Source organism: Leiobunum rupestre, chromosome 7, assembly GCF_980474605.1.
Source record: "Leiobunum rupestre chromosome 7, qqLeiRupe1.1.hap1, whole genome shotgun sequence".
Classification (NCBI taxonomy): domain Eukaryota; kingdom Metazoa; phylum Arthropoda; class Arachnida; order Opiliones; family Sclerosomatidae; genus Leiobunum; species Leiobunum rupestre.
The window spans coordinates 11,519,220-11,536,362 of NC_143390.1; the positions used below are offsets into that span (position 1 = coordinate 11,519,220).

Consider the following 17,143-nt stretch of genomic DNA (forward strand, 5'->3'; position numbering starts at 1 on the left):
TTTAGGCCTAACAATTTGCAAGTTTAACTGAAATAATAGCTATAGCTACGAGCTTTTTTTGTTTATTTTACAATTGATATATTAATTATTAATTAAAATCAACCGTTATCGAAGGAAATATTGGTCAGCATTTGATAGAGAGACTATTTGAAATCGCGAGGCGGTGACATGGTTGCCAGGGAATAAAATTCAAAATTTTCATCTTGAGCGCGGACCGGAATACCAAAAATGCACTACTTCGCGCGTAATGCGCTATCCTTATTGGTTAGAAATATCACGTGATCACTAGCTCTTCAAAAAGGGTGTCAAGCATGGTGGAAAGTAAAATCTGATGGCAGTGATAGACTTTCTCCCCTATTTACTTTTGCCATTACTGTTTCCCCGATAACCATTGCGCGTAAAACAACTATTTCTAACAGTAACCTGTGAAAAGATGTTTTTGTTTTGAGTAATTTATATTAATTACTCCTAAAATATTTAATTACGCAATTTTGAACCATTCTTAATTTTTTATTTAAAAAAACTAGCTTTCTATGATTTGAAAGAAACGCGTTTTCTAGTGCGTTCTTAGCGATTTGAAAATATGGTAAAAAGAAAACTATTGAAGTTTAACCGGCTTATAGCATTTAGCCATTTTTGCGTTGATGTATGTTAGATCACGGCCGTCTCGAGATCTGCTTCGCGCTCATAGCGGCCCAGGCAAAGATTTCCTCTCCTATGTATTTCCGCGAATACCTTTTTTAACACTAGGAGCGCTGTCCGAGCCCTCCCTTAAATGTAAAAAATCAGCGGGATATTTAATAGTTTTCTATGGCGGTAAATTCAACTAGTTAATCATTTTTGCATTGTTTTTCAAAAACTTCTGGAAAGTTTGGGATATACAACTTATGATTTGATCTTTATCTAATAAGTTTTCATTTAAAACATTTATTTAATTAAAGTAATATGCTTATATTGAGTTATATTAGTTAATTGCTAAGCCTAACCAAAGTTTATTTTGTTTTTCACAGGTTTCAAGTTTTTAAGTTTTCAAACCAGTATTCACATTTATTTTATAAGAATTTTAAATAAATAACCAAAATATTATTCATATTATTTAATAAATAGCTTTATTATTCTTTAAATTAAGTTCACATTTCTCAAACTTTAGTTTTAAAATCAGAACAAGTGTCCATTCTTTGCTAGAAAATTATTTTCCTCAATATCTAGAAAAAGTTCAAACCGACTGCGAGAAGAAAATATTGACAAAGGAAACATATGAATCTATTAGAATAACTTCATTGTCTACAATATCTTGCGTGTCATACCTCCTTAAATCTGGTTTCCAGTTTGTCTTGACAAGAAATGTAACGAGCGATGCTATTGAAATGTTTTTCAGCATTCTCAGGCAAATGGCTGGAGGGAATGACATGCTGGATGCAAGAGCCACTATATTCAGTTTGGAATCCATCCTTAAGAGATGCACTATATCATTATTTATTTATTTAGAGGTTATCTACAAAGCCGCATAGGCCAACTTATGTGTAGACTTACAGAATCGCAGGATTAAAAATGAACAGAATATAAAAAATTGTATAAAAGTAAGCAATAAAAAATAATAATAGTAATAATAATGAGATATATACAAATAATTAAAAGCAAAAAGCAAAGCCAACATTAAGAAAACAATGAACAAACGAGTAAAAAATAATTACGAGATCATGACCAGGCAGATAAATGTTCAGATAATAAATAGTGGAATTTGTGATAATTAGATTGTGTCACAATATTTGATGGTAAAGCATTCCAATCGGTAATGAAACTATGGGAAAAAGAATTTAGTCAAAAACCTAAAACATCTAACGTTCCCCAAGACAGCTTCACAGATCTATCAGCCATGATTGATACTAGACTCGATGAATTTTCCACTATTTTTAACGGCAATGAAGTTACATTACCATCTGAAGTTACTGACATACTAAATGCTTTGGACGGCTAGCAAGTATCGCATACTTGGCTGATTATGTAGTACAAATCCTAGAAGAAAAACATTTTTGCGAATTGTGCCTAATTCTGACTCACCATTTAAATTATCCGACAGAGGAAACCTTAGGTATCCCCAGCAAAGCTTTATCATGTTAATGGCTAATATTGGATATAGTAACAACATTCTAGAGAGAGCTGTACCCTATCTTTGGGATTCACCTGCAATTTTAAAAAACATTGAAATCCACTTGTGGCCAAAAATTGCTCTATGCCCTTACATCCAATGTGATTTGAATAATAATCACCCGAATGAAATTGCTGATTTAATTTGTAGAAAGGTTGTACCCCTAATTATCACAAATATTACCAAAACTCTGTCCGCAAAATTTTAGAAAGTGAAAGAACTTGTGCATAAGCCTCTTTCTCAAAAAGTACTCAAGTTGTAAATTCAAAATTTTTCCTATCTATTGTTTAGTTGTGTATCATTCAGTGGGAAATCCACCTTGGTTTATTATATTTATCAGATTTAAATACCTTCCAAGTTTCCATCACTATTTTCATTCATAGAGATCTTCCAAGTGACAGTTAATTAATCCATGCCAGTATAAATCATCATTATATGTTAACTCATATTCCACCTAGTCAACACATATAAATTATCACACGTTAACCCATATTTCAACTAGTCAATATTTGAATAAATAATCATACTATGTTAAACAATATTTCAACTAGTCAATATTTGAATAAATAATCATACTATGTTAAACAATATTCCAACTAGTCCTGTATAAATTATCATTATAATACATCATCCTATATTCTAACTATTATGTATTATTAAACTTATTTTGGCTCTTAAAAAAACAAGTTAATACCTTAATAATAAACTTTTACATAATCTTCAAGAGAAGTCACATTTGTTTTCTTTTAAAATTCATTTATTTTACTACTTTAATTCAATTAAGTTTTTAAACATTAATACAAAACACAGGCCTCTGGAAGTTACTACATAACAAAAATACAGCTGTAAGGAGAACCACTAGTTTATGTTTACATTTTTATACAGAAACGGTGACTTCTGGCTCCAGAATGACCAAATTTTAATAACGTTTTTCAAAACTTTACTTTCCGTTAAAAAATCTGAAAAGGTGTTTAAATTTTTTATTATTAATTAACTTAAATATTACTAAAAAAATATTTTACAAAAAATTACTTATTACGCGATAATAATTGAAATTCCAAAGTTCCGCGCCGTTCCTCCCATTCGATAACATGGCTGTGAATTTTCTCAAGGGGGGGCTAGACTAGCGATTTTCGTACGATCGCCTGGGCACGGCCGTCTCGAGATCTGCTTCGCGCTCATAGCGGCCCAGGCGATCGTACGAAAATCGCGTATGGGAAATTAGTTCAAAAACTTCTCACATCGTTTTCTGGCGCTAGTCTAGCCCCCCCTTGAGAAAATTCGCAGCCATGTTATCGAATGGGAGGAACTGCGCGGAACTTTGGAATTTCAATTATTATCGCGTAATGTGTAATTTTTTGTAAAATATTTTTTTAGTAATATTTAAGTTAATTAATAATAAAAAAGTTAAACACCTCGTGAGATTTTTTAACGCAAAGTAAAGTTTTGAAAAACGTTATTAAAATTTGGTCATTCTGGAGCCAGAAGTCGCCGTCGACGTTTTCTGTATATAAATGTAAACATAAACACGTGGTTCTCCTTACAGCTGTATTTTTGCTATGTAGTAACTTCCAGAGGCCTTTGTTTTGTATTAATGTTTAAAAATTTATTTTAATTAAAGTAGTGAAATAAATGAATTTTAATTAACTAACTGACACTTGGAAGATCACTATGAATGAAAATAGTGATGGAAACTTGGAAGGTACTTAAATCTGATAAATATAATAAACCTATGTGAATTTCCCACTGAATGATACACAACTAAAAATTTAGAAAACTAAAATTTACAACTTGAGTACTTTTCAAGAAAGAGGCTTATGCACAAGTTCTTTCACTTTCTCAAATTTTGCGGACAGAGTTTTGGTAATATTTGTGATAATTGGAAGTACGACCTTTCAACAAATTAAATCAGCAATTTCATTCGGTGATTATTATTCAAATCACATTGGATGTAAGGGCATAGAGCAATTTTTGGCCACAAGTGGATTTCAATGTTTTTTTAAAATGGCAGGTGAACCCGGAGATAGGGTACAGCTCTCTCTATGAATGTTGTTACTATAGCCATTAACATGATAAAGCTTTGCTGCGGATACCTAAGGTTTCCTCTGTCGGACAATTTTATCAATCCAACTAATGGTGAGTCAGAATTAGGCTGTGATACATTTTCAAGGCACAATTCGCAAAAATGTTTTTCCTCTAGGATTTGTACTACATAACCAGCCAAGTATGCGATACTTGCTAGCCGTAAGGTGCATCTCTGTGTATCTGGGTACTCATAACTTCAGATGGTAACGTAACTTCATTGCCGTTAAAAATAGTTGAAAATCCATCGAGTCTAGTATCAATCATGGCTGATAGATCTGTGAAGCTGTCTTGGGGAACGTTAGATGTTTTAGGTTTTGTTAATGATATAGTGCCTCTCTTAAGGTAGGATTCCAAACTGAATATAGTTTATCTTGCATCAAGCATGTCATTCCCTCCAGCCATTTTCCTGAGAATGCTGAAAAACATTTCAATAGCATCGCTCGTTAAATTTCTTGTCAAGACAAACTGGAAACCAGATTTAAGGAGGTATGACACGCAAGATATTGTAGACAATGAAGTTATTCTAATATTTGCGGATCTTTAGACCTTGATAGTAATCACTTTCCTTAAAATGTCCCACTACAAACAAATCTTGCGTGATGCGTAAGCTTCATTGACCCCAAAATCTTTTCTAGATATGTTCTTAGTCCATAATTTGCATAAACTTTCATCAACTGGAAACTGATGAAATTATACATTGATATTCTTCTTAAGACCTTTTCACACGAGCCAACTTTTCCAATCAAACTGCTGAGTCAGCAAAAATGGATCAGTTATCCATTTTTTTCTCGCGTACTGTTTTGGTGGATCCACTCATCGAACGTTTATTCACACGAACCAACTAGTTGACTAAACTCAAGTTGACTCATCTAGTTGGGTCAAAAACTTGGCTAGTGTGAAAAGGCCTTTAGATTCACAGAATGGAACACAACAAATTTTTGTGGTGGGCATTTTTGCAAATTAAAAATAGGCAATATTTTAAAACTTAAGTTTGAGAAATGTGAACTTAATTTAAAGAATAATAAAGGTATTTATTAAATAATATGAATAATATTGTGGTTATTTATTTAAAATTCTGATAAAAAATGCGAATACTGGTTTGAAAATTGTGAAAAACCAAAGAAACTTTGGTTAGGCTTAGCAATTAACTAATAAAACTCAATATAAGCATATTACTTTAATTAAATAAATGTTTTAAATGAAAACTTATTAGATAAAGATCAAATCATAAGATGTATATCCCAAACTTTCCAGAAGTTTTTGAAAAACAATGCAAAAAGGATTAACTAGTTGAATTTACCGCCATAGAAAACTATTAAATATCCCGCTAATTTTTTACATTTAAGGGGGGGCTCAGACAGCGCTCCTAGTGTTAAAAGAAGGTATTCGCGGAAATACATAGGAGAGGAAATCTTTGCCTGGGTCGCTATGAGCGCGAAGCAGATCTCGAGACGGCCGTGGCCTGGGCCGCTATGAGCGCGAAGCAGATCTCGAGACGGCCGTGGTTAGATTGAGGAAATCTTAACCATAAAAAGTTTATACGAAAAATTATTGAAAATAAACATAACAATTGAAACTTATACTTATGAAAAGATATTTTGTCATTCGTAGAACGACTTTTACAGTTGGGAACAGCACATTTTTTACCCATTTTAAATATTAAAATTCGAATATTTCCAAAATCAAACTTTATTTACTGAAATTCAATCCCTTACATTTTGCGTCAAACCTAAAAAGTTTGGGTTTAGAATACGTACGACTTGAATTTCCCACATTTTTTAATTATCCCACTACTCGATAGGCCGCGCCACGTATTTTCGCCATCTGGCGCAGAGCACGCTTAATGACGGGGAGAGATGAATTTTCCGACTCAAGCACGCGCTCTTCCTGACTATCAATAATCTGTCTAGGTTATTCTTACTCTAATGTCTATGGTCGAAACCATCGAATTAAAGGTCGAATTTAACATTTAGGCTTAACACATTTTATATTCTCAAATCGTTAATCCGTATGATTAAAAACTGGAGAATTTGGTTACCGGTAGCTATGGTAGTTGGTACTCTGTCGTTCGTTGTATACTTAAAGCGTAAACGGAAAACAAAACCTCATGGCACTCGGGTACATAACAAAAATTAACTATTCTATCCATTTGCTTGTAACACTTTTTTTTTTTTAAATATAGGCATCTATCCATGATCTTGATGACAGTAAAGATAACGTTAAAAAGGTAATTTTGTTGGGCCTTGATGGTTCTGGAAAGAGCGAATTTATGTCCTTTTTGTCGGGTTCCAATAATTCGGTGAAAGAAAAAATTGAACCAACTGAGGGCTTTAACGTAGTTTGTCAAAATAATGAATCATTGTCTATAAATTATTGGGAAAGTAAGTTAAATTGCAACTCACCGAAATAAAATACTTTTTTCATATTGCTTAAATGTTTTTTTGAAGTTGGTGGGCAAGAGAAACTAAGGGAGTATTGGCCGAACTTCTATAGTGGTACGGATCTAGTGTTATTTTTCATCAATTCCAATGACAGAACCCGTTTTGCTGAAGCAAAAAATGTTGTCAAAACATTAATGACTGACCCTCGATTAACAAAAGTCCATCTTATGCTACTAATCAATAAACAAGTTAGTTTTAAGGTGGATTATCCATTATCAACAAAAAAGTAAATTATCTAATTTTGCAGGCCAATACTGAAGCAGCGACCCAGGCAGAGATAGAAAGTGCCTTGGGTATTGAAAGTGTTAAAAGGAAGTGGAAGAAACAAAATGTTACCATTATATCCTGTAACGCTTGTAACTCGGAAGATGTGAATGAAGTTCAGGGTAAAATCAGAGAAGAATTAGACAAGGTTAGAAAATAGTATTACGGCTTTCTTAAAGTTTCTTTCGATCTTTATCACTACTTAAATTTTGCGTGGCCTTAAAACCAGTGCTATTGTTACAATTAATATTCGCTGTAATAAAATAGGGTTAGGGGTATTTAAAGGGAAAATTAAATTACTACTCATAAGAAATACTCGTTACTTTACCAAAATATTAATCATTCTAAAATTTTGACTACAAGCACTTGCCTTTAATAGTTATTTAATATTTCGGAAAAATATTGTAAATTATTAGTTTTCTTTGTGATATTTAAAAAAAAGATTAAAATATAGAGCTTATGTAATAAGGTAACGGAGCTTTTTAAGAAAAAGCGTAAATAGTCTACCTTAAATATGATAAATATTGTTGCGTGATGTTAATATTATATATTATCTGCACACATTCCTAGTCATTGTTTATATCGTACGTAAGTTAATTCCCCAGGAATTATATTACATGTTTAAATATATTTTAAAAATATATAAGCATTATTTATATAAATTTATTTTAAATTAAATGGTTTTGATTATTCAACACAAATTATTACACAAACAAGCATATATTTTTAAGAAGATATAGTATTTAATTTACAAATATACAAAGAAATGAGCAAAAATTTAATAACTTGTAAAAAAAAGTATAAACGTATCGCAAATATTATTCGAAACCTTGCCAATCACTCAATTCCGAATCTTCTTCCATTTCGACTCCTATACATCGAATTCCATTTTTCAGAAGAGGAGTTCCCTTTCCTTTACCTTTAAAACAAAGGTAAATAAATAAAAGGATATCAGGCCTACTATCATAAATAACATTATAATTAAGTATGACACTTGGATAAATCTTCACAGTGACATCGAAACATTAGTACCGGCATAAGTAACATAATGAACATAAGTATGGCACAGAACGAATTCGGTTAATGATAGTCTGTCGTGGAGTGATTGCGAAATAGGAAGCTTCGTTAGCAAAATAGTTGGTTAGTTTCATAGCGAGAAATAAGAGCGTACATGCGTAAAAAAACTAACTTCTGAAATGGAGCCAGTGTTTAAAATAGTTATTTTTATCATCCGACTCAATAATTCATCATTATTTTCCAAAAGTAAGTGACCGGTGATTTTCCGGGCTTCCTCCAAATACTAGGAGCAGTTCACAGAGAGCTGTCAGTATGTAATGGTTTACGTTGTCATTGGCGAAACAGAATATCATTAAAAAATTTGCATTTGGTGAATAGCAAGTGTCATACTTGTGTTTATTATGTTACTTATGGTACAGGGTAGTACTTTGTGAACTTTAATTCCGGGAATGTTGCTTTTTACTAACTCTTACTTTGGCACAATAATGAATTATTGAATCAGAACAAAACTAACTAGATCCGTCATTACAGGTAATTTTTTTTATTTCATATGTTTTGAGTTGAGTTTATCAATATGAACCTACATTTTTTAAATATTGATGTATTGGAATTTTTGATTTGCTAATCCTTGTAACATAATAACTAGAAGTATGAAAATAGCCTCGATTATCACAGTTATTGCGCAATCCAGGTTTCATTCAGCACAGATACCCCTAGTGTCTAAAATATGCCTAAATAGAAATATATTAATTCAAGGACGATAATACACTACTCAGTTCATTCAAGTGTCCAAGTTGGTGATGGGAGGGAGGGTCAGTGTTAAAAATAGGTTTGATTAGAAAATTAGCATTGAAACAATTGGAAGTATCATACTTATAATAATTATGTTACTGATGATTGTACTAAGTTGCCTTTTTTGAAGAAAGGTATATTATTATTTATATTACAAGAGTGTTGGCTAGGAAAACCTAACTGAGGCTATAGTTGTCATACTTATTACCATAAATCCAATAATAATAATATTATGTTACTTATGTTGTTACTAATGTTACTTATACTATTATTTAGAATTTTTACCTAATACTCTAGCATTGAGCAGCATAGATATATGGCAAGTTGGATTGTTACATGAGACTAATTCCAGCTTTTCCCTTATAAGTTTTTCTTTATGTGCAAATAGCTCGAGTCTTAAAACGTACATTCTGCCTAAAAGAAATGCATATTAAACACAATATATATTTATTTTAATAGCTTATTTTACTTGAAGAGTGAATGTCACACATCAAAGGTGTTAGTTCATTGACTCTCATGTACAAATTGGCATTATCAGAATCTCTAACCATTAAAGGGCAGTACGTGATATTACATTCAAATTGAAACTTTATTTCGTAGCGATGACCAATCTAAGAAAGGTTTATTATTAACTTAGATTCTTTTATTATAAAACTGAGTGAAAATGACCTGCAAAAATCCCAAATGCACAGAATAGAAGGCATCTTTTATTTCTTTCACAACTATTTCTGAATCATGAAACAGTGTATCTTCAGTTTCTATGAATTTGACACGTTGGCTTCCAGCACCACCTGCTTCATCTTTATTATATTATAAAATATATATTAAAATTACACCTTGGTCAAAACATTTCGTTGTAAATTAATCCCTTACTAGAAACGGACGAACGGTCTCTGTCCATATTTATTTTTAAAGGATGTTTTCAAGATAAGCGTGGGGTACGACTAAAACAAGGAAAACGAGGAAAGCGCGGATAACGAGGAAAACGAGGAAAATGAAGGAAAGCTACCAAATAGTAGTATGACGGCTTTGTCACACTGCGCACAGCAAGTAAACCGCCGTAACCGCGGAAAATAATCAACGAGGAATTTTTGCCGTGCGATAACAATAGACGGAAAAATTAAATTACGATAATTTTCGTGTAATATATATATATATATATATATATGAAAATTTTACGTTCTCGTATCTACAATAATTTAAATATAAAATCAGAAATTTGTAATTATAACATTTGGTTGCTAAATCGAGGAATATGTTAAAACGAGGATTTTTGCAAGCGAGTAAAACGAGGATTTTTTTAAATCATATACAATCGCCGTCACGTCGTGCGATAGATGCCGCTAGTTGTCCGGCGGCTGAATATTTCATTCGAAGTGTGTTCCTTCAAATGGACAAACCACGGAAAAATTAAATTACGATAATTTTCGTGTAATATATATATATATATATATATATATATATATATATATATATATATATATATATATATATATATATATATATATATATATGAAAATTTTACGTTCTCGTATCTACAATAATTTAAATATAAAATCAGAAATTTGTAATTATAACATTTGGTTGCTAAATCGAGGAATATGTTAAAACGAGGATTTTTGCAAGCGAGTAAAACGAGGATTTTTTTAAATCATACACAATCGCCGTCACGTCGTGCGATAGATGCCGCTAGTTGTCCGGCGGCTGAATATTTCATTCGAAGTGTGTTCCTTCAAATGGACAAACCACGGAAAAATTAAATTACGATAATTTTCGTGTAATTAAGGGTGTTTATGAAGCAGCTAAATGCTAATATTACGATACTTTAAATATAAAATCTGAAATTCGTAATTATAACATTTGGTTTCGAAATCGTGGAAAATATTAAAACTAGGAAAAATTAAATTATTCGAATTTAAGAGTAATTAAAGCTATTTATTAACCATTTAAATGTTAATTCTTTCTTTAAAATAAGCAACGCTTGATGAATTTGTTTTATGTAGCTCCTTCGCGACGAATTACGCAGAAGCTCAGCTCAGTTTATACTTAAAAACCAAATTGCTTGTCGAATTTACCCTTATGTCGAGTGATTTTCGTAGTGAAACGACACCCGTGACATATAGGCAACATCAAAATAAGTAGGATAATGTTTAATTTACTTTATATAAAGGTCTATTGACTTTATAACAATAAATAAAAATAAATTTTGTTTCGTTTGGTTAAGAAACCCCGTAGCTTGTCAACAGTGGAAATTTAACCCTGAAATTTGAAACCCGAAAGAGAAATATACTTTAGTGAAACGAAAGTTGCAAGCAAGAGCTAATCAAAGGAAGAAAACGGTGAACACCGCCCGTGCAGTATACGTCATACATTTGACCAGGGATAACTTAACACGAAAGTGATAATCAACGGCGGAAAAGGGAACGAAAGTAACGTTCGGTTGACGTATTATCGACTGCCAAGACTACGGAGAAGGAACAATCAGCGCTCGGAAGTTAGGTCGTTTCTATGGCTTAGAATTTTATTATAGAGAAAACTATAACCTTTAAAATACAGCGTGTTTCGCCGGGTGTTTTTTAAATAGAAACTCTTATAGGTACCTCAAAAGCGCTTAAATAGTTATTATGAAAAATGTAATGATTTAGAAAATTTAAACACCCTGTGTGCCATCCAACTAGTCTCCAAAAACCATTTTCAAGATAAGGAAAACCGAAGGCGATATGAGATCGAAGTTCAGGAAGTAATTATTTGGTGAAAAGAGGTGCGTTGTAGCCCAGTTCACACCAATTTGATGATAGAAAACTTTACCCTATACTCAACTCATCACTGGTTTTTAGCATAATTTGTAAGCGAAAAACCTCCAACCATGTCTTTCAAGAAGGAATGGACAAAATTGTATTAGATACATTTTCTCTCGCGTCGAAAAGCCAGTTCACATTTAGCTTTTTGTATCTCCAAATTCTCTTTACTCTCTTCCAAATTCCAAATCCCACCAGTTGGCGTCCATTGGGAGAGATTATTCATTTGTTCACTCAAACCTGGTCCGCGATTTCGTTCTTCAATTCTCTTTGAGTTTTGAAATAAGTAGGGTGTATTTGGATTTTGTTTTCCTAAAAATGTCAAAATCGCGAAAAGAGGCTAGCAGCTCGCGGTTTGAGCCCTACGCACAGCGAAATAAACATGGTAATTCTTTTCAATTTTATTTATATAACGTAGATGTTGAATAAGGTATTCAATTTTTATTGCTTATAATTAAACTGAACTACTTGCGATTACCATAGACATATTTTACTCCTATAATACTTTTGTAAATCATTACACGAAACTAAAAGTTATTGGAAATTTTACAGACATTCGTAAAATATATATAGATAAATAACAATAATTTTATTTAATAAAATTATATAACGAGTTTAAAATTGTGGGTGTTTAGAGAATAGGGGCACTCCGTACCTTTAGCCTTAGTTGCCATTTTTGACATAATTGTTTTATCTATAAATAGGAGTCACGTACACTGCCATTACTCTATAGAAAATTATATTAATAAAACCAAGGTTGTTCCACTATAAGGTTGGATTACCACCAAATACCCGCTTTTAATTAATTAATTAATTAATTAATAGCGGGTATTTGGTATAAAAATATACCATGAAATGTTAAATTCCTAGCTAAATCGCCCAAAATACTTCACAAAGACAATATAGCTCTAAAATCGTGGAACGTCCGTTAGCACCTTGAAATTTTTAACTCACCCCCCCCCTCCCCCCTCCCCCTGAAATGAAACCCTGGATACACCATCGTTGCAGGTTTGCCAGAGTAGTGGGATTACTTATCTGAACTTCCCTAGTTCGAGTTAAATCTGGCCAGACTCTCGTCTTTTTAAGATTTTATGCTTAAAACGGCTAGAGTACCCACAGCGGAATTTATACAAATTCAATTTATTTCCATTTTAATTATAGTTTTTAACCACGCAAAGAAATTGCAATATGGCATTTATATTTTTAAGGTCTTTGTTAGTAGCAAAATGATTTTCTTAGCTAGTTAGTATTTAGTTGAATCATAGGTTTATAATAAAATAAATAAAATCTGCGATTTAACTATTTAGCCGATATATTAAGATCAATAAATTTTTAATAAGAAATTTTTTTTTAGAATCCTACTAAAGAGCCAGGATTGACCCGAAATATGTTTCAGGTATTTTTTGAAATAAAAATTATTGATTGAGAAATGCAAAGAGTCGCGTAAGAACGTTTTTTATTACTTTAAGATACCGAAGCTTTTGGCGCACTTTACGCTCAAATTTGGTGCCCTCAGGGTCGTATTTAGGCATGTGGGCCCCCGTCTTCGAAAAAAAATGTTTGTTCGAGTTTATTCGTAAAATTTGTCGCAGATTAAAAACAGCCATACAGCAACAAAGAGCAAAATATACGATATCAAAATTTAACATAGAACTCTATGGGGAGACTATATAGAGTAGGGGCATAGAATTGAAAAACATACGTATAGCCAGATAGCGTATAAGAATAATAGACGTGTTCAATTAATGGGAAATATGTAAAATGGATACCCTTTATTAGGCGTATCATATATCCCACACATTGGCGTTAATAGAGTCAAAAATTAAGGTGATAATTTTTTAGGGGCCCCAATTTCTACTTTGCACAAGTCCCCCAATAGTTTGTACCCCTGTACTACCCCGTTCCTACGCCTCTGAATTAAAAGCACGTGTCTTGAATGACAAAAAAAACATGCATTGTATTTGTAGCTTTATTTTCTCAACTGCGAAAGGAGGCCTACGAGATAGATTAAGACTAAGATTTAGATAATAATTAGCTTAGATTTTATACGCCGCACGAGACCGCCCGAGAAACACTGGCGCTGTCTCGTGGTTTATAAAGACAGGTTCAATGAGGTAGAATAAATAGAGATCCAAGTCCGCCTTCCAGGACCTACCGCTTCGCGGGACACTATTTGTTAAGTTCGAGAGTTAAGGCTAGTAAATGAACTTAATCAAATCGTGTGGGCGCCATCTATCGTGTTATTGGAAAACTACACCTTAATATATAATTATTTTTTTCTATTAGGCTCTTTCCATGAGCGCACCCAGAGCGACCTTTCGGTGTCTCGGCATCTGAACGGTCATGAAAATTACGCGACGCGATATCGCCGCCTGTTTCCATTGTCGAATCTAACCCCCACTGATGAGTAAATCGCTCCATTTGTAGTGCTACTAACTTTGAAGCATTTATCCTAATATCTTCTTTCTAGCCCAATGCGGTGGATTAAGTCAAACTCGACTTTCACCCAAACTAATTTGACTTACGCTTACGCCACAAATTTATACGTTCATATAAATGTAAATTTGACGGTGAAATTAGTGAAGCAGTTTGGATATATAATTCAGATTGTACCTGATCATGTGAGAAAAAGATAACGGATTGATATGTTCAGATAGAAATTAGAAGCACTAGATTTTCCAGTTGTTTTTCAATTCGGAAATTGACTAAGAGGCACTCCGTGTATAGAACGAATAAGGAGAGAAACACCCAAAATGTAGTGAGAACGATGCGATGACCGTTTCCAAGAAACAAAAAGGAGCGATATTTTCTCCCCGGAACACCTCTTTTGTCGTGCCAAGAAGGTCGACCACTTTTATCGCACTAACGCGTTTCCATGACCGTTCAGATGCCGAGACACCGAAAGGTCGCTCTGGGTGCGCTCATGGAAAGAGCCTCAATGTTCCGTAACGAAATTTTGTTAACGCACCCCAAAAAACATACAGAATCGAAGAAATCAAAACTACCCGAAAATGTTTCCCCTAGGGAGCCTTTTGAGCACAAATTGACTGGACTAAAATAAAATATTAGGCAAATAATATAAAACTTATCAATAATATTTTTTACTGGGTGTATCAATAAAATATTAGGCAAATAATACCTAGCGTCAATGGTGTATTTTTCTCGACGGACATTGCCCTAGCGTTGCGCGCGCCCTCTTTTATTTAAAAACATTTCAAGATCCTGATTAAAACAACAATACAGCTGTTAACTAAAGGTACACTTCTTTTAATAGGATCCTCTGAAACATCGATCGTGCCTAAATATATTCCAGGTAATTGGTTTTTAATATTTAAATAAGAAAATCTATTAGTTCCCAAACGTTATAAAATTAGGCTAGGCCTTTCTATAAATAATGTCTTTATTTATATCTTTACAAGTGTATTGCCCTTTTGTCGGGAGGAGTTTCGAATCTCATATCGAGCGTTTTTATTACGCTCGCTAGTGGAAACCAAGCTGTAGAATATTTCAACGTCTTACATGTACGTGCATTTGATACGAGGGGCTAACCACTTCAGAAAATTCTGTACACCGAGTACAGCCTTTGGTAGTACAGAGTATGCGTACTTTTTTACTACAGTTAAAGCTACAGGCTTGTACAGCGATCACGTGTAGTGATGAGCCCTTCGACTTGATATACTTTAATGAGCCTACAATTAAATTAGCAAAATTCACGTAACTTAATTTACGTGGTTTTTAGTTTAAAATAATTTGATATATTCCTTGTGCTATTGAAAATGTTACCATGGAAACAAATCTCGCAATTGCGACATACAAGTTTACTGTTAAAGTTAAAAACTCACGAGGAATTCTGCTCTATAAAGTTGGTGACGTGCTTTAAGTCACGCATTGAAAGTAAACTAATTTACGTCATATACCATGAAAAAAGTTTTGAAGAAAGTACCTTTACTTATGAGTGATAATGTTACATATGGTGATGTTTAACGTCGTACTAAAATTGTTTTCAGTAAAATGGTTAAATCACCATTTCATTGGCGATAATAATTTGATGGAAGTAGCCGGTCTGTACGAAAACTTCAAAATTCCTGGTAAGATACCTGAAACGTTTATAAAATATCTCTTAGTTTTTCAATTCGGTTTGTTAGTACTGATAAGCCACAAAAGGGGTGAAACCAGTCTAACTACTGTTGAAAATGCCAACATATTTCTTAATTTTTATATCCTTCATTGACTCGACTGCCTTTTTGGTTCAAGTTCCGTTTATTTAATTTATTCTCGAAGACCTATCGGTCCGAGATTCAGATTTTATTTATTTTTCAACTTTTACGTCTTGTATGGGTTAACCTCCCCCCCCCCCCCCTGTAATGGACTCCTTAAAATTAAAAAAAATACAACGATTAGGCACCAGTACACTATATGAAATATTAATAACGTTAAAACCAAGTTACATGTTACGGCAGCCGTTTTCAAACTCAACAAAAAGTCATTAATCCTTGTAACGCTTTTGCTTAACATCTTATTATAAACTAGTATGGTATTGTCGTTACATCTTTTATTTTTTTTGCGTTTTTAATATAATCATTAGTAACATAAGTATGACACTGATCGATTTCTGTTAATGATAGTTTGTCGTAGAGCGGTTGCGTAATCGGAAGTTTCCGTACAGAAAACACGCCCTTACTTATTCTCTTCGTCGGCAAAATAACTGGGATAGTTTGATGGTTATCACTATGAGGGAAAATACGTTTTGTTTCAAATTCGAAAACCGCTACCTTGTGAAATTTAGAGTTGTTTATAATATTTATTTTTATCTTTACTTTCTCAAAATAGGCGTTATTTACACGTTTGAAAACATTTCCCACCGTGGTTGCTCCGTCAAAAAGAATAGTGCCGGTATTTTCTGGGCATTAATTGTTACCTGGCAGTTTCAATTGATTAAGATCAATTCGAGGTACAATTGTACTATTTGGTAGCCGCCACAATTTTGTCATTTATTTTAATTTTTGCTAAACAGTCACCGGATAATAGAATTTTATTGAAAATAAACCCCCGCTTTTCGAGAATATGTGATAATTTACGATATATTTCCAATTTCAAAAATTCCATTACATTCGCCAATTTAAGAAGAATATACAGTGATATTTGGTGGTATTAATACATTTTGACCTAACGTAGGGTACACAACGGTAGTAGTAATAGATTTAGACTAACCACAGAGTTTTCGTGGCAGATACTACAAAATTTGCCCCTTTTTTAAATATTGCTGTTTAAATAAAGTGCCTGCCAGCAAAATAACCCCTTTTCCAAAATAATTCGGTTTAAAATTAGATCCTGCCACTAAAAATTACCCCTTTTCCAAAATAATGCTGTTTAAAATTAGATCCTGCCACTAAAAATTACCCCTTTTCCAAAATAATTTTAAATAGCATTATTTTCGAAAAGTTAAATTTTCAGTGGCAGGCGCTTTATTTAAATAGAAATATTTCGAAAAGGTGTTATTTTTGGTGATAGACAATTAATAACAGAATTTTAAAAAAGGGGCAATTTTGTAGTATCTGCCACGAAAACTCAAATTGTAGATACGTCTAAAACTATTA

At 32.9% G+C, this 17,143-nt stretch overlaps 2 protein-coding genes across 2 annotated transcripts in view; one reads left to right on the plus strand and one right to left on the minus strand.

Moving 5' to 3' along the window:
• The first annotated feature begins 6,135 nt into the window (after positions 1–6,135).
• Positions 6,136–7,546, plus strand: LOC149934426 (ADP-ribosylation factor-like protein 3). The gene is made up of 4 exons (XM_090152771.1): positions 6,136–6,352; positions 6,417–6,615; positions 6,682–6,863; positions 6,923–7,546. Exons 1-4 carry the CDS (start codon positions 6,245–6,247, stop codon positions 7,097–7,099), a joined length of 666 nt encoding a protein of 221 aa, XP_090008897.1. The 5' UTR covers positions 6,136–6,244; the 3' UTR covers positions 7,100–7,546.
• A 115-nt stretch (positions 7,547–7,661) lies between these two features.
• LOC149934427 (adipose-secreted signaling protein) overlaps positions 7,662–17,143 on the minus strand; it is a 36,392-nt gene continuing 26,910 nt past the window's right edge. The window contains exons 2-6 of the mRNA XM_090153068.1: positions 9,622–9,686; positions 9,418–9,548; positions 9,218–9,359; positions 9,034–9,162; positions 7,662–7,858 (exon numbers count right to left, since the gene is read on the minus strand). Of these exons, the coding sequence (XP_090009194.1) occupies positions 7,758–7,858; positions 9,034–9,162; positions 9,218–9,359; positions 9,418–9,548; positions 9,622–9,649 (531 nt within the window). The 5' untranslated portion in view covers positions 9,650–9,686 and the 3' untranslated portion in view covers positions 7,662–7,757. The remainder of the gene's footprint in view (positions 7,859–9,033; positions 9,163–9,217; positions 9,360–9,417; positions 9,549–9,621; positions 9,687–17,143) is intronic.

What these genes read in the sequence shown, in the direction of transcription:
- LOC149934426 (XM_090152771.1), top strand. Translation starts at nt 6,245, where the DNA reads ATGATTAAAAACTGGAGAATTTGGTTACCGGTAGCTATGGTAGTTGGT. An exon ending in GTCTATAAATTATTGGGAAA is followed by an intron (nt 6,616 to 6,681) that starts GTAAGTTAAATT and finishes GTTTTTTTGAAG; the next exon opens with TTGGTGGGCAAGAGAAACTA. An exon ending in TGCTACTAATCAATAAACAA is followed by an intron (nt 6,864 to 6,922) that starts GTTAGTTTTAAG and finishes CTAATTTTGCAG; the next exon opens with GCCAATACTGAAGCAGCGAC.